Below are 22,531 nucleotides of genomic sequence, written 5' to 3'. Positions count from 1 at the left end.
TGGTCCACAGCCATAGGTGGACATACTGCAAAACACACGATTTATTGACCCATGCTAAATGTAAATGTCAGAAAGAGGACACGCTGGCCTGCTTCAGGGGAACGGTGAAAAACATATGAGGCTACCGCATGCTAAATGTGTTTTCAAAATCTTTCGCAACTTGAACAAACAAGCAGCAAATTATGATGTTGAGCTCTTTGTTGATGGATCCCAAGTCTTTTTCAGTCGGGTCATGTTTGCACTAGTGTGTGTTGCCTCTGTAAAGTTATTTTATGTTTTTAATCAGTTACTGGTCATTTACTATTACCGTGTCAGCTGTAACATTGTGATACACTGCCAAATCCAAGTGGTTCTGAAATCCTTCATTGTTTCATTCTCAGGTAAATATTTCACTTGCACAGGTTGCAACTTTCTAACTTTAAACAGAGCTGCTCTCGTTCTCGCTACAGTTTGTCCACATGCGACCTATTTATTATGATGAACAGTGTCTTTCCTGGGCGGTCAGTCAATTTCACTCGTAGTGTATCGAGCTACATGTTGCGTCAGCCCGGTTTTATTCGAATTGATTATTTTGGCAAACTACGAGCATGTATGCACAAAAGAGCTCGGTAAATTCGATCACGCCGGATGTGAATGGACGCGTGTCGTCGGCCAAGCCGGAAAAAAACGCACAGAATGATCTCTGAAAAAAGCATGAAAGTCATTTGCCATTGTGCAACTGAACCTTGCGGTTTTTGGAGAGCTAAATATCCTTTGTGACACAGGAACCTGTGGAAACTGCAGTCTGGAAAAAAAAAAAATGGAAGAGCTGCTTGTAAACCTTTATCCAAACCTGACATGTTAAATCCAAACAGACAACTCATCAGCTTTACTGGGAGTTTTTGCAAATGATCAGTTTGAGCCAGCTTCAGTGATGACTCAGCAGCCCCGTCAGCTTTGACCAAGCACTTCAGTTTGCCTTTGTCCCCTCCACTCCCACCCTCAGTCTCCCCCACCCCACACCGGCCTCTTTTGACTTTTGTGGGCCCGGGCCTTTGTGGGTGCCTGACCCCTGTAGATTGAAAAAAAAAAAAAAGGAGGAGGGGATTATTGTGGGAGAGCATAGATTGTGGCAGCGTACATGCATGTGTGCGCGGTGGGGAGTGTTGATTAGCAAGTGCTGACGCTACGCAGGCCTCAGCTGTTTCCTCTCACCAGCTAATCCCACTACCCAGAAGCCCCCTGTGATCCAGAGGTTCCAGGCAGCTTGGTGTGACCAGGCACGTTCTGAATGGATGTGGAGGGTTGGACTGAGGCCCCTGTACGCCTGCTTGCCAGCGCCACATCATCACTGTGACATAATAGAAAGACACACACACACGCACACACTCACATATCTCTGCAATGAGGCGTGGAGAGCAGCAGTGATGTGAACCCACACATTCCTTGAAACAATGGAGCAAACAGCGTTACTACAGGTCTGAAAAAGTTGCGTGGAAAAGATCCAAATCGCTGAATGGAGCTTAATAGGTGTATTTGAGAAATGCAAATTTCTGACTGCTGTTTTATTGAAGCTAAAGAAATATAGCAACCTCATGTGCATTTCAGCCTGCAGAAATAAAAATGTTTCATTGTTTTCCTGGCAGCATGAAATAAGTCAGTTGTACTGACTTGTTAAAAATCATACCTTAATGATTTGTTTTTCAGACACATGTCATCGAAGCCACGCGGCCTGCCCCAAAAAGAAGCAGACTAACCTCTGCAGCTGATAACTGACAGAAGTAGCTACTGTTTCGTTATAATTAACGCACATGCTTCTCTGTCAGGTCAAGTCCATTTTTATTTGTGTGAACCAATAACACAAATGACCAACTTGCCTCACGGGCCTTGCAGTCTCCGTAGCATTTAACAGTCTTTAGACCCTCAATTTGGATAAGAAAAACCTCACAGAACCTCTTCAGTGGAAGAAAAAACCAAAAAAAAAAAAACCTTGGGAAGCACTCTGTCACTCTGTAGCCTATTCTTTTTTGGATGTTAATGAAAATATACTTTTATTTTCAAACTTAAATTGCCAAACTCAAGTTGTCTCACGCTCAGTATATGGGCACTAGAAGCTTCCTGTTTCTACGTCACACATGTGCAAAACCATCATTACCTGCCCATATTATTTATGCTTTAACAAAACCATGCTCATACATGTTTCCCTAAGATGAATGTGGACATAGCTGTCCAGTGTCAAAATCTGCACATATGTCACTCTGCACAGTGAAGCTCAAAAATCCAAGAGAGGTAACAGAAAAATGAGTAAAGGGAGCCTTTGAAGAATCTGAAATGATGCAGGGTGAGTTTTATTAAGTCCAAGAACATTACGAGTCAGGAACTTTTAACATCCTTTTCCCTTCAAACCCAACTACAGGCAGCTCCTCATTTGTTTTTATTGTTGCGCCCAAAGAAAGGAACAGAGATAGAAGTGATAGACTGCACGAAGGTGGAGGGGGTGGGGGGGTGGAAGAGATGTTCTTTCTTTTTTTTTTCCAAGGGCTTTTTTTCATGATTATTCTTGTCAGCTGGTTCATTCCAGTTTGAAACACTTCTGCATGAGGAGGCTGACAGCAGAGGCTGCTGCTATTTCGTCCCTGAAAGCCGCACTGTTTTTTGACCTTGCCAGGAACAAGTTGTTTACCTCCACTGAATGCGCCACATCAGACTGCTGAAAGAGAGAATAATTCGCAATGACACAAAGCAGGACCTAGAGAACATATATGAACATGATGGAGACCTTTTATCTTTGCATCTCGCCTCTGTCAACACTCACGCTGAACCTTGCTAATGCACAAGCCTGCATTAAATTGAATATCGATAACGTGCATGCATGTTGACAGCAGCTGCTGCACATAAACTGTATATGACACTCGTCAGTTTTTAGAACGCTTGACTCTAAGTTAGTCCCTCCATGAAAGACAGATGTCAGATTCCTCTTCTAATCTCAGCTCCAAGTCTCCAGAGTCTGTCCTCACCTCGCTGATGTGTCATGTTTTCTGTGCAGTGCATGAATGTGCAATTGTAGTTTTTTTTTTTAAGAAAAGAGATGGACTGTGGCAGTGGTACAACAGCCTTAAAACATGGACTAAGTATAATTTCTGATGATGGTGCTAATTGAAAATCCTGTTAAATGTCCTCAGTGGAGCTTTATGGGCCGTTGTGGATCCATGTTTAGTATGGAGGGGAACATGATAGCTAGAGTGACAGTGTGCTATGTTCTCATGCCAGGACTCCCATCCCAGCCATACCAAAGTCCCAGCATGGTCAGCATTCCACCTCCAACCATCTATTACTCACACACACACACACACACTCACACAGCACTCTGGTCCACTCCACTGGCATGTTTGCAACTCTTTACACAGCACCACAAGTTCAGGACCTTGCTGTTACTACTGCTGGGAGAAGTCCTGCACTGTTTGCACCTCTTTTTTTTTCTCCCAGTACAGAACTGTTCACAGCCAAAAGACAAGTTACTAAAGGCAGAAGTCTGGTTCAAAGTAGTGAAGATTATATTAGGCGTAACTTAATTGTAAAAAAGAATCTTAATCTATAAATGTATTTGTGAATCCAGCGCTACACTGTCTGTTATAACTGAGAGTCATGCAAAATACATACAGAAGAATGACGTCAGTGTGATTTGTGTTATTCACCCTGCAGGGGGATTAAACAATCTACAGCTATACTGCTGCACAGGTAGGATGTCAGCTATACTCATCAGCTTATAACTTCATCCCGACCCACAGTGTAATACTCTACATACTTTGAAAATCCTGTCAGAGCCAGGCCACAAGGGGAAAGAGTCACCTAGAGTTCATTTTTGACACATTGCACTTGGACAGATTCCTTCCTCGCTCTTCCCTTTCACGCTACAGCATTTGTCATCTGCAGCATTTTGTGCACACGCATTGTTTTCTTTCACCTCTTAAGTTTCCATTTTAGGGTCCATCTCATCACTAGATATGTTTGAAAAGCTCTGCAGAAGCTAAAGCTTGCTTCGACGGCCATGGCAGCGCCGCACAAGACGACATTTCTTATCATAATCATGTCACAAAGACTGATGGCTTTAGACACTCTACATGACACGAACCCAAGGAGAAAAACAAAGTCAGCCTGACATTATCGTCATGCTTCTATTTTCAAAATTTACCGCACGACATAAAGCAAAGTGGTGTACCATGTACAACTCAAGTTACTGCATTTCCTCACCACTGTGAGCAGCGCTCTGCCCTGCTCTATTCTGAGAGCTGAAAGGGAGGAATGGGAGACGTCTTCACCGGTGACACTCTCTCTCCTGTTATGTCACAGAGGGTTTGGCTCAAAACTGCGAGTGGAATTCTGCGGTTGCCCTTAAAAGGACAGTGAAAATCCTGTCATATCTGCAAAGGTGTTGCACTTCATATCTTGTAAGTGGTGAAATGATTATACGTCTGCATTCTCTTTGCATCACTGCATTAGTCAGAGAAGAAGCTGTTTCTGACAGCATAGAAACACAAGATAGACAGAATAATGTCACAGAGATGGAGATTTTGGTATGTGGTGTTCGATAGTAAATGACATTTCGTGTATTTACAAAATATAAAATTGATTGCAAGAAACCAAGTTAAGCATGGTTATGCAAGGTGAAACTTGACAGGTTTTTCTTTTTTTATGCAGCTCCCTCCTGAAAAGTCCTTGGTCACCTTATGTTCCGTTTCAAGGGGATGAGAGGCCAGTCTGAGGAGTGCTGTTTCACCACTTGTCTTATTTTACCCTGTTGGTCCCCTGTGGAAGTTGCTCAGCTTCCTTTTTTAGCCACGGCTGACTCATAGCATAGCTCCCATCTCTCCCCCCTCCTCCCCCTCTTCCCCCCACTTTTGCAAAGTCCCTGCTCAGCTTTAACTCTCGCTCTCCGTCGCTGCTCAGATTCTCCTGAGTCACAGGGAGCAAAGACACCACCTCTCCTCGTCGCCCTCCCGCATGCGTGTCTCCTGAAAAACAACAGGTGCATCGGGGGCCTACAGAGGGCGGGCTGTCTGCTGGAAAGCGTGTCCAGTCACTTCTCACTGTTATTTCACCCCTCTGCCTCCAAACATCCAATCTGTCACCTCTCTCTCTGCGCCTTCCCCAACACAGATCCTTCACCCAATCGTCCCTAAACTCTCTCACCCTGTCTGCTCATCCCAGCACCTCTGTCCCTGCACTTGCTCCATCTCGGGCCAAGCCTCTGCTGCTCTAATCTCTAACTCCTGCCACTCTCCTCCCCCCTCTCTGGATGCACATTCTTTCCAGGCAAATTATACGTTGTCCTCTGCAATCCCTCCTGCATAGCAAATAATTTAACCCCAAGGACGCTATTGAGTTTAAAAATAGCCTGATTAATGTTGGTTTTTGATAGGCTTTTCTCCTCCACCTCCTTCTATCACTATCTGCATACCTTTCTGTGAACTGCAACATGCTGCATATTGCATGACTTTACTTTCTATGTACACTCTGACTTCCATATCTCCACAACGGTATGCTTTCTGTTGCTCACAGTGGTTCATGAAATGTCATATTTTCCTAAACTTTGTCCAGACTCACGTGATTGGAAGGAAAAACAAGTTGCTCTTTGCGTGCAGCCTACATGGTTTCTAGGCCATCGCCAGCGTTGTGCACACAGTATGTTGCGCATATCATATGGCCTCTCTTCTCTAACCTAAATGCCGCTGTTTGACACCCTCTTGGTGATAGCCCAGTGATTTCCAAAATAGCACAGTGCCCTTATCCACACAGTGAAATAGGGCGAGTTGTACAATACAGCCTCAGAGGGGAGACTATGGATGTTTACAAGTCTAAAAGGGGTTTGTTAGTGGGTTAGTTGTGGAGCCTGTGGAAATGCTCTATCAACTGTGGCGCTGTAGTAAAAATAAAAGAGCTGTGATTTTTCTCACTTCTTATAAAAGTTTGGCATTTTTAAAAACATAAAAGACGTTAGTGTCTGTTTACTCTAAACACATATTGCACGTCCAGCCGTGCACACAGGTGCTGAGTAAATGTTTCTGTGGATGCTGCTGTTGAGGGTCTTGCAGCAGATCGTTGCCTGGCTATTCTGAGTTTGAACTCGTGTGTAGCCTTTAGATGTGCCATTGCACTGTCAAGACTTAACCCGCTTTATGGTGAGGGGTACTCGTAAAATCTTGTCTTTGGCCTTGCTCGAAATAGAACACACTTGCTGTCGAGTGGTATATATACGAGGTGACAACTAAACACAGCTCAGAAATTTGATTGTAAAGAGATTCACCGAGATGTGTGAAGATGCTTAGTGTTCGACAGTTTGATAAATATCTACATAAAATATTCTTCTTTTCTGTCTAGCTAAAGAGACAAACACGTAAAAACCTAAACTATGCAGCTGTTACGTTATTCAGGTAGTTTGGTAAGTGGGATAATCACCTTTGGAAAGACTTTTGCAGGGATCAAGATGCTGAGTTGAGCTAAGTCACACTGTTTTAAAGACTTCAGCTATTAATGGAGCACAGTATCAAAAAACACGAGACTTAAATTTCTTGTTCTTAAATTTGTTGCCAGATATCCCGGGACTCCAGCTCAGGTTCCAGAAGTTTCCGACTGTCTGGTCTGAACTAGATTGGACTCGGTTGGTATTTCCCTGGGCCTGTATTTGCTCCTTGGGTCAGACTGACATGTAAACAACATTGTCTGTCGCTACAGCTGGTGTCTGTAAAGCTGAATCCAGGAGAATGGATAGGAATGACCAGGTGGCTAAACAAGGACCAGGCCCGTATAAACACCCAGACTGAAACATGCACTCTCGCACGAGTCGAAAGCACAGACACGCATCATGATTATCATGAGTTGTGTGTCCAAATTGTTCCTTAGCAACTCTTTGAGTCGTGTCCAAATGGCAATTTGATGAAAGCCACAAAAGATATTAATCACGTCAAAATGGGAGCTGTTGAAATGTTGATGGTATCTGAGCTGACGCTGTAACAACAGTGAACAGACCAGTGTTACATAACAGATGAATGACCTACGAGAAATTCTAATTGTTAAACTTTTTCCAGTTGTTGCTGTTTCACTAAAAAGACACATGTAAGTCTTTTTCTTCTGTATTGCTTTAGAGATGAGTCACCACAATGTATTTTCTCCAAAAGCTGAATCAGTGACAGGGAGATAACAAGAAATCCATATTTGTATAAAACTCTTGCGCCGCTCCGAGAGTAATTATCATTTGAGATAATGTGAGAGGGTTTGGAGAGAGGCTGAAGCTTCTGTCAGGGCTGTGAGTTTTGGCAAATGCTGAGCAGTGGAGACAGAGGGATGACAGAGGAGGGGGTGTTTAGTTAGAGAGAGGCTTAACTCTCCTCTGGAACTTTCTGAGACTTACAAAAACTCGTCTGAATTCCTATTTCCTTTTTATTCTTAATCTGACCGTGTGGCGTTTTTGCGGGATGTCCTGTCTATTCAGTTTATCTTCTAGTCTCAGTACTTCTCTGTCACTTCCTATAAACTACCCCCTTTTTGTTACATTCCCCACCTCTCTTTATGTCATTGTTCTAAACCCTGTTAAGTTCTTCCATCATCTCCTGTGAATTAAGAAGCACCAGGCTGTCATGAGGGTCCTGTCCTTGAGGTGTGGTTTACCGTGTCAGCTGACAGCGATCAGCCAATCAGAAAGAGTGGACAAACCACACCCTCACTCGTTCCACCCATGCTGCTTCCTGCCTCAACATCTGATTGTAGGCACACACTTTTCCCCTCCACATGGCACAAATCAGAAAATGTGTATAATGTCATTTCTCTTGACGTTCAAGCTGCGAGTACCATTGCACCTTTTACTCACTGTCATATTTTTGTTCTTTATTGTCTCCTGGAATGTAAAAGTATCCTAATAATAATACTAATAATAATAATAATAATAATAATAATAATAATAATAATAATAACATAGGTGTCATTTCAGAGCAAAAACACTAATGTAGCTTTTCTGTCCTATTTTCATCATGTTCCACTGGAGACACATATACAAAAGTCACTTTAGGACAAGGGCAGCCTGGTCTGGTCTGCACCAGTTCTGTGACTCATTTTAATCGTTTGGAGCGGCTGCAGTAAAAAAAAAAAAAAAAAAAAGGAGAGCGAGAGAGCGCGAGAGAGGGAGACTAAAAGGTCTCTCTCATTTCATCTAACTGAGTCAGTTTTTGGCAGCTGATCTCTTTTCCCTCCAAATGAGGGGAGCTGCAGCAGCCAGTGTTGCAAAGAGCTGCGTTTATCGCCAATGTGAGCTGAGCAGACAGAGAGGAATGCATGACACATAAGTACAATCGTCCTCTGACCGGTTCGCTCTCTGCTCACCACATGCGCTGCCTGTCCTTGGTTTCTGCCATTTTCAAAGCAAACCGGAAGAAGACAGTATTTGATATGGATCATTTATGAGGCGAGTCATCCTCCGCATCCGTCGCTGTCAAACCTTTTAATCACCCCGACACGAAGAATTACTCCACTAGCTCCTCCAAACCACCTGTGAATACATTTCGGGAGTGTAACTTGGTCAATGCAGCTTAGTATGAGAGTTTTTAAGGAGCTACATGACAAAAAAAAGTTGTGTCAAACTACTTTTTCAAGAGGTAAGTGACTTGAAGTGATCTTGAGGCTCTTGTGCAGAAAAGTCTGCTAAAGTTTAGAGTAGTCAAAGTTACCGCATACTTCATGTATCTCATTAACTAACATTGTTCCATTTGGTTGTCAAGCATCCAATATCTTTTAATATCTATTCATTCAAGCAACTTTACAGAATTTTGTGACCATTAACTTGGACAAATATCCAGCAATTCCCTACATACAAGTTGTACCGCATGCAAGGTTATTTTCTCTCATTGTGTTTTGTTATACAGTTGACCTGCTGACCCCAATAAAGAATTTGAGTGACGAAAAACACAGATCAGGTTCCTTATTGTGTTAAAATACATACATACCTGCACAACTAACTGTTCTGTTACTAAGATCACACTTCCCATGAAGTCCTCTCCTTGTTCTCCATGCCTGCCAATATGAAACGACAGGTGGGCGACTACAAATGCTACGACCTGCGAAGCACGCAGCATAAAAAAAGATCACAATAACTCAGTATAAAAGCTTCCTGGTAAGGATGTTCATGGTACTAATCAACAGTGTATCACTGAAGCGAGAGATGTGTGTGACCGGGGGGAGGATGTATCTCTATTTTTGCTTTTTGACCTAATTTTTTAAAAACACTGTCTGTCCTCAGTACTTGTATCTAGATCTTTGACAGCTCTGTAGCTCAAGGGAAGTCATGGGAATAGCGGAAAAGGAAAGATATAATGGATACAGAACTTAATAAAAATTCTAATTGAATTTCTGCCCTGCTCAGGCCTTTCCCTGCCTCATCACAGTAGCTCCATTGTTTGACTTGGTCAGCCGGCTTCCCCACCACCAGCCCTCAGGTCCTGTCCTAACTGCCTTGCGTCTGACATTTCATCACTGACACACAACAATAACTGATATTGTTCTTGCATGCAGTCAGAGCCTGACTGGGCCAGTTCCTGCCTCATGCCGCGATGCTGCTTCTGCTGCTTCTGCTGCTGGACGACGGCTGCCGAATCAAACCAGCTGAGTCTGGCTGAACACACACACAGAGGAACCAGTGTGACATGATGACTTTCTCTCTCTGATGTGTCACTTCCTTTGGTTTGTAAAGGTCATTTGTCTCTCCGCTGAGGTCACCGCTGGTCTGGCTTTGTATCTCTTCACTCCAGCAACTTTCCCCCCTGCTTCCTTCCTCTTTGGTTTAACTGCTGTCCTTTTCCAGAAGTCTGATATCTGTTGGGCGTGCCTGTGGATGCTAATAGAATTGCTGTAAGTGATATCTGCCTGCATGATAGCCCACATTTCCACTTATTGTGTTTAGATAGTGGCATTTACAGAGGGCACGCTTACTTCTGAGGTCAGAAAGTGCTTTTCCACTGCAGACGAACAACATTTACTCATTTGGCAATTTATCCTCGTTTGCTTTCGACTGATGTAAACAGGTCTGAGCTGAGATGAAATTAGGGAACTTACACATAGTGATTTAGGTGGCTGGCGTTGGGTGTATTGTGTGTGATCTTTGTGAGACTTCTGAAATTGGAAAAGTTGCCTCCCTAACTTTAGCACAATGATGCTGCTTCTGTGGATATTGATATTGATGATGATGGTGGTCATCGCGGCGAATGTGGCGGTCACAACAAGCAGCTGCGTTGCACAGAGGATAGCAGGGGGCACCCCTATCCTCCTCACATGTATCAAGCTGTGACAGCAAAAGCAACTTGTGGGTGATAAGCGAGAACTGGTCTCAGCCTGCTCGACTCAGTAATGCACACCGGAGAGGGAAAACGAGGGAGAGGAGGATCAGTGGGAGAGTTTGTGATTGACTTTACTCCTCGCCACAGATAGCTGGTGACTCTCAAATACTTCATCAAGGCTCGTAATCTGCTCCACTGCACAGACACACACACGGTTTGCAAAGACCAGTCTTACGGGTTTGATCCTCACTAGAGCGTACGACTGTTTACGACCAGCGATCAAAAAGCAATTACAATACCCGCAGCTTTCACCCTTGAAAGCTTGTTCATACAAATGAATGCTCCAAATAAAAACGTACAGATGAAATTCATATCAGCGAGGTCTGCATTTCCAGCAAAAACAGCTCATCTGTCCAAACGTGATGACTATTTTGAGGCTGCTGGAGAAGTTAGAAATATAAATAACATCCAGCAGGCTATAGCTCCGAGGTCAACTTTCAAGCACATGAAAGCATATACAGCACCAACACTTGCACACAAACATGTGCTGAGGGTGACACGGTTATTTGCATGGACCTTTACTAGCATGTGAACATGCATAAACACATGCATGCCCTCATAAATTTGGGTGTGCACACACAAAAAGCAAACAAACAAATACATGAACGCACTGTATGTTGAAGTACACACTGATAAGTAAACACATTGCGCCTTGGAGACGATCTAGATTTCTGGCCAACCAGACAGCATAGTGAGAACAAGACAGAGTGTCATTTTCAGACATGATATGTCCTCTGATGTTGGCTACATACAGGCCTGCATTTACACCCCCCCGGTCAGCCATGATGGCAGCGCTGCAGTGGACAGTGTTGCCTTTCATTTTTTGCAGAAGCACATTTTGTAGAGCAGCTAAAGCCTGCAGCTATAACCCACTGTAGTTTGGCAGAGAAACGACAAAACACTTCAGAGATTAGCTAGAAGCTAAACAAAGAGAAAGTTTAGTTTCACTTCTTTTCCTTCTTCCTTCTGCTGTCCTCGCTGCTTTGACTTCTTAATTCTAAACTGCTCAGTTGCATCAGTCTATGATGTTTATGTCTATGGCTTCAGACGTCGTGTTCACTCCTGTGCACTGAGCTACATATCATCTTTTAATCTGCCTGACTATGAGAGTCAGTGGATGGAAAGAGTTTGACATGGGTGTAGGTTTCCGAACTTCCTGAAAATACAACGAACCAGTCAGTTTCGGTTTAGCTTAAGCTGAGGCGATACATGACTGGTGTTGGTCAGAAATGAAAGACCAAAACTTGAAGTGCTATTTATCAAGTTTGCACCGATCACGACAAAAGCTTTCTCCGGCCTACTTGGGCTTTATATGTTATGAAACTAGCTGTCATAAAAATAGAAGCATATACAGCCGTAAATAGTGTCGTACTGTATGACATAGTTTAGCTGTGTGGGCGTTGACTTAGTGACATGTTTACTGATATGGTACTTCTGTTCGATAAACTTTCACATTACTCATATACTCGACCCAGTTTGACTAGGATGAAGGTGAAACCAGTTCTCATACGCCAGTTTAAACACATGTCAAACTGCAGCCCATACCTCAAAGAATGCCAAATAGGCGTCTTGTCATTTATTCATTCACCAGAATTAAACAGCAGACTCAGTTCTTGTTAAACTGTTAATATAACAGTTGATTCCTGTATCCTGCAGACTTTGGAGACTCTGCTGTAGTTTGATTAGGTTGCACAACATTTATTGCCTGTTGGTGTGTTTATTTCGCATTTTGATTTAAAATTTTTAGTCCGTTTATTGTTTCCAGATCATGTCACATCTTAACAGTTATGACAGTAAATTACGTAAGTCATTTCATAATATTTTATTCAATGATATGTCAGCATGATGTAGCCAGCAGTTTTGTTTTGGTTAGATAAAGAAGCATTTTGTTTTGCCTCAACCCAGTACCAGCATGTGAAGTTCGTTTGAGCTGCGTTCTATGGCCTAATGGTGGCACCCATTACTCAAAAGAACCCAAATACTCAAAATACCTAAATATTTTTAAGTTCAGACCTGGTATCGACAAAAAGGTTTAAAAACTAGCTTTAGCTTTTCTTAAGTGACCACTGGCAGTAAGTTTGATGGTGTTCTACTGACCAGCCAGAGCAACAACACAAAGCCACTGTACTGCTACACAGTCATTCTGATAAACTACTTACTGTGTTTTGGCTTGTTTGTTAACTCTGTGTTGTAGTTAGTGCAAATTTTACATTATTTTTCCAAACACATATATATTTTTATAGTATAATCCAATAGTACTTGAAAAAGTTCTCATCCTCACCATAAAACTTGGCAGGAGAGAGATTGCTCTTGCATTGTTAATCAACATGGTCTCCTTTAACTTTAGTGTGCTTGGTCCAGTGATGTTCAAGCTTCACTGTCCCTTCGCGGAAAAAAAAGGTCCCTTCTTGGACCTCCAGATGCTCCTCAACTGCATGCATGACTTCATCATCCCTTTGAAAACCACAAATGGGATTTCAGTTTGGGAAACAGAAGTTCAAAGCCACGTTTGGCTGCTTCTGCATTGTCCTGGAGCAACAGTGGCCAACTCAAAGCTTTCCTTTCTTTCATTCTTTGACTGCTTCAAACATTTGTCTTTTTGTGGACAGTGGTAGTATACAGTCATGCCGCTAAATGAGAGCTACGCCCCGTGTTTTCAGGTGAACCCGAGAACCTTTTGAAGTACCCTCATAATTTTTTATATAGTAAAACAAGTGGAAAAAGTCCAGTTGAAGCATTGCCATTGATTGAAAAGTGGTCGTCCACTGACTTGTATGTACTTAGGTGGAGTCCATTTACTTCCAAACTGGGTTGCAGAAGGCCAATGTCTTCACCCAATCACCCAAGAATAAACTCACACTCAAAGTCCTCAAGCAGCGGGCCACTGCTGGCACTGCTGAAGCCACCAGATACCCTCCAGGAGTAGTTGGTGATGTCAGAAACACCAGTGCAATGGTGATGAGTACCATGTAATTGGCGGTGGATGACAAGAGGGTTTAAATCACTGTGGCTTGCTGATGTGCAGAAAGCGAAGCACGCTCTGATCTCGTTATGGAAAAGGTTATCATGTGCCATCTTAATGAGGGGCAATATAATGTGCACGTAAGTTTGTAGAGACACACAGATGCATGTAAACTAATGCAAGTACATATTTGCATCCTGTCCTTGCTAAGCTCACCATGTGTTTCCTCCCGTGGACACGTGGGGAGATGAGCAGATACCTTAAACATATGCAGACACATGTACAAGAGCACCCTGTCCTCAGCAGCCTCACTTAGAAATGTTTACTTTCACCCTCCTATGAGTCACTCCGTCTTCTCTCCTCACATTATACAACTTTCCATATACGAATGAAGCACTTCTGCTGACTCTGTGTCCTACCTGCAGTCGCTCTGTGGTGTGTTTCAGAAAGGCTGACAGGAGCATGGGGAATGTGGTGGGAGTACAAGCGCCATGTGCGTAATACACAGGTTCACAAATGCTTACTAGCAGCGCAAGTCATCTGTTCTTGAACTCGACCGAATTTTCAGAGTGTGAATGTAGACAGCAGTGCTTTCTCAGCATCATCTCTAGAGAACTAAAAGGGACAGGCTGAATCTTTTACACACTGGTAATAGAGACAGAAAAGTTATATTACCAGCCGTATGGGCGCTGTGTTACATCTATCTCTGTCTGATACATTTCTACTTTGTAATTCGTTTTTGTCTCGACCGCCTTAAAGTATGTAATCTCTACGATTAGCTCAACGTCTATAATCAGCTTCCACGCCCTTCACATTACCTTTAAGCAAGTTATTGATCATCCGACAGACGTCACAGCGGGGTGATTGGATGATTAAATTACACCTATAGTGCCACGGTACTTTTAATGAGGGATGCTTACGGTAATTGGATACAATCTGCTGCTCTGTGAGACTTTCAGCGCACCAGATGCACAGGCAATGCAACAACCACGAATGTGTGTCTTGCCTACAAGGACACTGAATAATGATGCAGCACAGGTCACTTTAAGGATGTGAAAACAGAAAACCAGGCCCGTTAACCAGGACAAAGGGTAGCACAGGTTGACATTGCGTGTATATCACTTGTTTGGCGGTTTCTCCCTCAGCACCATGGTGACTCTTGACTCATTGTCTGGTTGTATTGATTTAACCAACAAAGACCAAGAAACTGGGTCAGTTCCACTGTAGCCTGAGACGAGCTGTTGCATGCTCCAATAAAAGGTCGGACTAGTTTGTATTCAGCTAAACTGTGCATTTATTCACAGTCTAAAGAATTAAGGGGGAGATTTGTTACATTTATTATGCTGTAGCGGAAAGACCATGGAAAAAAAGCTCAAAAGTTGGCATTATCGCCTTCCCGAAATTCACACCCTTTCCTTTGAATTTTAAAGAATGATGTATTCCACTGGGATTACTGTTGCCATAATAAACTTTAGTTGAACCTCATTGAAATCGCTTCTTATTGTTAGGTGGTGTAATTTAACCTCCTGCATCCTTTTTATTGTTTTTTTTTTGCAGGGGGATATTGTGAAAGACAAATGCCCTCAACCTTAACAGACCTTGCTTCAAAGATGTGATGATTCACTGAGAGCTAGAAGTGCAGAGTCATCATCGAGGCATTCATACAGACTGTGAGCGATTTGTGAATCAGCTGTTGCCTGGTTGTCTGCCGTCTTATCTCTGCGGTTCCCCCTGGGCACAGACAGATCGAGAGGGCTCGCGGGTGAGAAGAGACCAAGGACTCCAACATAAACATGTTTGTCTGCAGTCTGGTGTCTCTGGGACCGAGACTAGTGGGTTGGGACATCAAGCTGTTTGCTGTGGCTGGTTAATCACTATCCCCCCTACGGCTAAGATAGGTGATTTAGATCATTTGAAGACTTTTACAAAAGCTCTGCTCATCTCATGCGAGACTCTGTAAAGCACTGGCAGAAATCTTATTACTTTTTGTTGCCTACAAAATCTGAAAATATCTCTCTGAGACATCCCGCTCTGAGGAAGAACCAATCCCACAGTAACACATTATACATTTATTCATGTCTTGTCCTTGAGCTAAGGTTCTTGACCTCTGTGTATGGAATCATCCCACATCATAACATCCCAGTGATCCTTGCATGAGCGTGTAAAATGTGAGCAACAATCACTTAGGAGGCAATTTCACCAAGCTGCAGTGCTTGCAAATTGCTTTTTATAACACATTAGTGTAATCTAAGCCTGGTTCTTGGCAAACCCTGGGCCTCCTGCATAAGATAAGACTGGAACAAGATTACGTATATGTGGTAATTACATAACTAAAATACACTATGAAATACATCATAAACACTGGGATAACTAGTGGTTAGCAGTTTCGGTGCAGCAGTTAATTTAGATCTCTATCGACAAGTCTTACTGAAGGTCAACAAATGTGTTGCTTCTTTTGCTGCATATCTGTTTTCCTTGTAGCTTGTAAATTGAAGCCAGTCGCACCATATCTCATTAACATTAATGACAATACAGTTCACAGGCAATGCAGTTGACTCTAATGGATACATAATGGAAATATGTAATGTTACATTGACGGCAGGCTGCAATAATGCATGAAAATTAATTGCTTACGATGTCACTGCTTTTCTTAGAAGGTGGTAAACAGTGTAACAGGCCCCTTGGAAATGCTAAATGACAATTAAAAGTTCTTTCTGCACTATTACAAGCTCAACCGCGACTGGAGAAAACAAACCCAGAAGCTGCTGCCATTAAACTTTGGAGTGCTATCTTGTTAAATGAAGCAATGACTTCTTTGCTCATTATAGCAATGTATCTCTTTCAAATCCCGGAGGAAAGACGCCGACGTAAGGGTCTCAAAGTTCCTAGGAAAGTCAGAAAAAGCACACACACACTAAGCATTGTAATGTTCTTTGATTTTTTTTTTTTTCTGTCCTAAAAAACTTCTCTGTCGTCCACTGTGGACAAAGTTTGCTCACTGTGTTTGCCTTGGAAGTTGAAAAGTGCCACATAAGAGGACAGAGAAATAAAAGAAAAGGAAAAGTTCTGCACGTCCAGCCATGCTGTCTCTGCCATGATAATAAGCTGGAACGGCAGGATCAATTTGTGGTATGGATCTCAGAAACACGGGCTCCAATTCACATCCTGAACAAAATTAAACCACGTCATGTGTAAAGAAACATGTAATCTTTCTCCCCTCTGCAGAATCGTCACCTTTTGCCTACAGGAGGGAGACTCAAGCCATTAGCCAAGTGAGGGAGGTGTATGACAGGACAACCTTTTCTATGTGGTTCCTTAGCATCAGAAGTAGCACACTGACCTCTTGCTGCTGCAACTCTCTCATTATCTGTTGGGATCGTGACCTCAACCGTCCACCATGAACCTGGGAGAGTATCTGTAACGAGCAAGGCGCTGTTTCTGTTGCGCCAACAGGAATAGCTGATGTCTGAATTCTCAGCTTCAGTCTGTGTATGTTGTCTTTTCTGTTTCTTCTTGCAAATCTCACACTCGTGCACTTTCTTGAGCAGTAAAAGTAGCAACCCCTTGTGCAGCTATGAACCAAGTTCAGAAGTTGAGCTCATGGAGGACCGAGGTTAAAGGGTTAAAGGCAAAGGTCAAGTAGACGGTGGATTCCGAGAGGTCCACAGCTGCTGGCAAAGTTGAAAGTGGAATATTTGCTTGTACATTCCCACCCACTGATTCTTTACGGAGCCGATCAAAGACGAGCCTTCGCTTTAAAGTATGCTTTTAAATGAAACTGATTCAAATGCCACTGAACAGCTAATAAATGCCGACTTCTTTGGTATTTTGAACATTTTCTACAGCTCTACATTTCCTAAAATTTCTTATTTTCACACTCTCCTCCTTTGCTCGCTGCAGACACCACCAGACCTCTGCTGGCTGTTTGACCAGGTTGTGAAATTTCTCTGGGGCACCAATCTTTGACACAAACCGTCCCTCGTGAGGGTGTGACCTCTGACCCCCACAATGAGGCACTTGCATAACTCTCAGAGAACCACCCCCGTGCCAAACCCCCTCCGCCTCAGGTAGTAAACTGCCTCTCATGGGCAGTAAAAATGGAAGAAGTGCGTCCAAATCTAAAATATATGGTACATTATTTATTAACAATGTTACACAATCGCCATCCTCAGCAGCAGAAGTTGTGCTAAAGGGGCACAGCTTTCTATATCTGGCTAGAGCTCTACAGAAAACAAAACAAAACAAAAAATCAAACCCAAAATATACATTCAGAAAACAACTCCATCAAGGACTTTTAAAAAATAAATTTAGTAAAACATATATGTATATATGTGAACAGGATGTACAGTAAAAATCACATACAGTATCAAACACCTATATGAAAACAATCTATTTAAAAAACTGTTTTAGTGCAAAGGATTTTACAATATAAAAATACTGCCATGTAATTTTTTTCTTTCCGATAGGAAGAACAGAGGACATTGGATCTGTGTGAGGTGAATAGGTTAGAGGTGTGTGTCGGCGATGGGGATTCGTCTGAGCTCAACTATTTGCGAATTGGTTACACTTCCTCCGTCGTGGCTTCCAGGGATGGATTCATTATCACTGACATTAAGGCCGGTCCCTGAAATAGACACAAAAAAGTTACATCACACATCAATATATACATAACATAGGTATCATTGTTTGTATTTATTAATGCAACATATATGCAAGAATATCTGCGCTATGATTCGGTGTATTTTTCTTTAAAACTTAGTAAGTTGTACCACCTAATATCCAATAGCTCCATCAGCTCAGTGTGTGCTTTTCATGCCAGTGTGGGATTCTGGAATCCACCGTACAAGTCATGATGTCTGGCTTATTAGACAGCATGCTGAATCTGATCAGTCATGGTAATGACATGTGAATGGAGCAGACTGACAAGCTCTAATGTAAGGTTGGAGGCAAGGCACAGAAACAAAGTGACTCTTTATATGTCAAAGATACAGCAGGACTGTTGGTAAAACACTGACACGTTGTGTGTATGATAAACACATGCTCAGTGATCATATGTAGTAAACATTCAAAACCACATGTTTACACTTGGGTATGACGTTGGATTCTTATATTTGTAAAGACTTGGGCTACTGTCAAACTCACTTTCAGCACATCCTCTTTAAATTGATGTTAATCGTATTTCACTGAAGCTCACTTTGCTGTGTGTGCATACTCAGAGTAAGACGACGTGCTACTGAGTTCACTTGCACTTTGATATTGGTGCTCAGCATTACTATTGTACAGTACACCAAGAAAGATAAGCAAGGTCACCAATGTGCAGGTTATCTAAAGATCTCACTGTATTCTGGTGGCAATGGACCAGCGAGATATTTTTCTGTCGAGCCAGCACCTGTTGTAAAAATGCGCTACTGCTATGATGTAACCAGACGAGAATCCACACATTTATGATCCTTCACAGAAACACGTATGCCGAGTTCCCTCTGACGCCGCGTTAATGGCCGACACGTTAATGATCAGCTCTTGGTGGCACTACACATGAGCTGAGAGTACATGTGCGCCTCTGTGTGTGTATATGTGTTAATGATTCACTACCAAATGAGATGTGAAGACCCTCATTACAGCACTACTTACTGACCCTTGTCAGGTGGTGCCTTATTATGTAATTCCGATTAGCAAATTATCTTTACCACTGACTGCATGGCTGAGATCAAACCGGGCTCTAGGTTCACTGAGACATGTATGACGGAGAGAAGGTCAGAGGCCACCGGGGAAAGCGTAAAATGGAAGACTTGTGACTGATGCAGAAATGTACTTTTGACTGCAGAAAACAGAGGATTATAACATTCTATTTGCCACATAGCAAAGATGAAGTGCTATATTTTCTTGAAGCCACTCCAGAAACCCGTGTGGAGCCAAATGCCTTGACTTAATTACTTCTTACAAACTTATTCCTCTTTGCCACACGGAATGATATGAATGATTTCCTCATAGTGCTGAGTTTGCCGCTGAGCGTACCAATAAATTCCCTGGCCTGTTTCCTTCACCCCGGAGGCTATTTAAGGTTGAACGCCGCACCCGACGTGTCAAGAAAAGAGCAGATCAGTGACGACTGACCTGCTGCTACAACCGTCAGTTTACTTGAGATGGACACACGCACACGTACATATACACACATACTGTCACCACACAATCAATAAGATGGTGAGAGGCCACCTCTGCTCAGGTTTTTCACTTGGTGCAACACGATCCCATCAGTGTAATCTGTTTATTAACACCCGGAAGTCTCTTAAAGTCACACCTGCTCGGATGGACTTTTAATTGGACTGTCTCCGTGGTAACAAGCTTTGTTTTTCTGGGATGCGAGGTTAAGTCTGATGTGGGTTTTCGGGATTAAAAGCCTTCTGTGTTTGAAACATGACAACCGTCTTTGCAAAGTCAAACGAAAACTCAGGACTGTAGCTTTTAACATGCTCAAAGTTATCAAAAGCCCAGCGGTGCTTAATGACCGCTAATGACTAATTTATTTTCCTTGAAAGTTATTTCTCTTCTTCCGAACCCCAGGAGGTTAACCACGACACTCAATGTGACCTGACACTGTCTCATTAACTTCAGGGTCTTATCAGGTTGGTCTATCTCCGCTTACATATTTCTTATCTCTCCCAGAGCGACCACCGTTTAGAAGACTAGACGCTCGCTCTTTCCATGACGTGACACTCAAGCAGAGTGGGATATACTTAATGCTCAAGTGGTGGCTGTTCAACAAAGAACTCACCATCGGAGGGGACTAACAGGGACTGACAAGGATCTCTGCTGCAATAAAGAACCAAAGAATCACAGTCAGAAAAGATGCAATTTGGACTTTAAATCCAGACTGTCTGCTTTTTTAAAAAAAAAACTGAGACTGTGACTGCAGTGGATGACCTTCACTTCTTCCCGTCGCCTATTTTTTGTTTTTTTAGGTGTGTGAAAATGACTCCACGTATTCAGACAGCGTGAAGCAACGAGTCAGTGGTTCGAAGTGTGAGTGCGTGTGTTTTTATATCAGTGTATCAGTAAACAGTTTGGACCCTCAGCTCATTAAACATTGATGGCAATAGAAGAAGAATGGTTTCCATGGCAGCAGAGAGATTTAAGGTCCGCAGTGAAATCACAAAACAGGGTTGATGCTCAGAGATTAATGGATGCAACAGATACTGTATATATGCATACTATGAAATAATCAAACACACTCATATTATGACATTTTATTGCCACCAAAAGTTTCATCATCGTTTTTTTGCGAGAAGTCCCATCGGATTAAACTGGTTTCATATTAAAAGCTTTAATGTTAAAAAATGTGTTGTGGCCAACACGTCGCATTGGATCGTTGCCTTTGCGCCTCAGGTTACATAACTTACGGCACAGAATGTTTCACATGTTTAGCTTCTGATTGACCCAAAATGTAACACATTCACTTTGTGAAACACTTTCAAACACAAATAAATGAAGAGCAAAAGGTGAGGCTGTTAGGTACTCATAGTATTTGATTAACCATTTTAAGTGAAGCGTAAACCAGGAAACTCTTACATTTGACACGCAACAGAAAAGTCAGTATGATATTCTGTTCCATTTGTTTTTTTCATTCATGTACAATCTTCCATAAAGGTCCTTTCTGCCTAAACTAAACTAAGGTGTTAGTGTGAGGATGCTGATGTATTGATCACAGAGGGAAAAAGGGGAAGTTTGCCAAGTGATTGTCCTCACCAGTTTTTAAGGCAAATATGAGGTCGTCAAACTCCTGCGACTCCTCGTCTGTGGTGACCAGGTTGGTGTTGATGAAGCCTCCCTCGGTGGTGTACGACCCCATCACAGGACTGGGTTTAAACACACTGCTGGGCTGAACTGTGGGCCGCAGTGACGCCCGCTCCCAGTCTGCTGATATCTGACAAGCATATGCACATATACGGTCATATAAGTCCATGCACATCAACAAACATTAAACCCTGCACATTTATTATTGTCACTGTTGCCAACAAACCTGGATGAAATAATTTTTTTTCTTTATTCTTGACCTTTACTCACATGCTTTGTAACATTCTGACTGGGCAAATAAACCTAGAAACAAACTTGAAAACGTCCGATATGTGATAAATTTGTGAAACATTTGATACCAGCAACATTCTTTGAATAAAACATGTATTCATATCGCACTTTCAAAAGCTAAAAATGGAACTATCTTGTACAATTTTGAGCAAAAGTTCTAATTTAAAGATGTAAACGGAACACATAAGGTCTGTCTTTATGTGTAAACATTAACTTCACATGAACACGGGGCAAAATCAGGTCAAACACACACTCCCGTTCACACACACACACACACACACACATACAAACGCTTAATTCAGTGGATGGTTGTGTCTGTCAGCCGTGTGATCATGTCTATGATGAGTTAGGGTCAGGCAGAGTGCATGTTGTCCAAGCACCCCGAAGGGTTAAGGCCAACCCACAGGGTCAGAGTGGGTCCACGGGGTGAGCGTGAGGTCAGTGTGTTTAGGGTTTCACACCGAATCCGCATCATGGAAATCATGCTGCCAGCAGAGTTAGACGGATGATTGAGTTTAATTTAGTGCTTTTTATGCGGGGGGGAGGAGGACAATTCTTCATTCATGCTTGAACACAGAAAAAATGGTTGGAAATAAAGAAAAAAAGAAAGAAAAACAGCAGAGAGTGAAATAAAAAGAAAACTAGAGGGAACAGATGCACATCGTTTTGTGTACGTCTCTCTCTGATTTTGTCCCCAAGAACCAGATGAATCTATCATCTCTTGTTTTCCACCGTGTTCATTTATTATGAATGCCTCATCTGTCCACGTACATGCATAAATGTGCATGTGTCAGTGTGTTGTACAAGCTTCTGAGGCTTGCTGGGCTGTGACCGGTACAGAGCGTCCCGGTGAGGTGAATTAAGCACCACCAGGCGCCTTAAATCTGTCACATCCACTTTGAGGGGAGGCACTGAGTAGATGACTCCAATGAGCAAGTCAACCCGAACGTCACATTTTTTTTCTCCGACACCTATTCTAATCTCACTTCAATCTCTTTTCAACCAATCCACTCCACAAATAATCACTCACCTAACACCTCCCATAGCACTTCTTAGGGGTCTCTATCTGCACTTTTATTTTTCTTACTGGGGCTGCAGCCGAACCTCAGAGAGGCAGGAGTGTGCTCTC

At 42.6% G+C, this 22,531-nt stretch overlaps 1 protein-coding gene across 1 annotated transcript in view; it reads right to left on the bottom strand.

Moving 5' to 3' along the window:
* Positions 1-17,439: 17,439 nt before the first annotated feature.
* Positions 17,440-22,531, bottom strand: part of adgrv1 (adhesion G protein-coupled receptor V1) — a 102,185-nt gene continuing 97,093 nt past the window's right edge. Inside the window, exons 93-94 of the mRNA XM_008288546.1 lie at positions 21,064-21,241; positions 17,440-17,944 (exon numbers count right to left, since the gene is read on the bottom strand). Coding sequence (XP_008286768.1) covers positions 17,826-17,944; positions 21,064-21,241 — 297 coding nt within the window. The 3' untranslated portion in view covers positions 17,440-17,825. The remainder of the gene's footprint in view (positions 17,945-21,063; positions 21,242-22,531) is intronic.

Source organism: Stegastes partitus, unplaced genomic scaffold (assembly GCF_000690725.1).
Source record: "Stegastes partitus isolate 25-593 unplaced genomic scaffold, Stegastes_partitus-1.0.2 Scaffold13, whole genome shotgun sequence".
Classification (NCBI taxonomy): Eukaryota; Metazoa; Chordata; class Actinopteri; family Pomacentridae; genus Stegastes; species Stegastes partitus.
The sequence above is the reverse complement of the archived record's forward strand: the minus strand, read 5'-3'. Positions and strand labels throughout refer to the sequence as shown.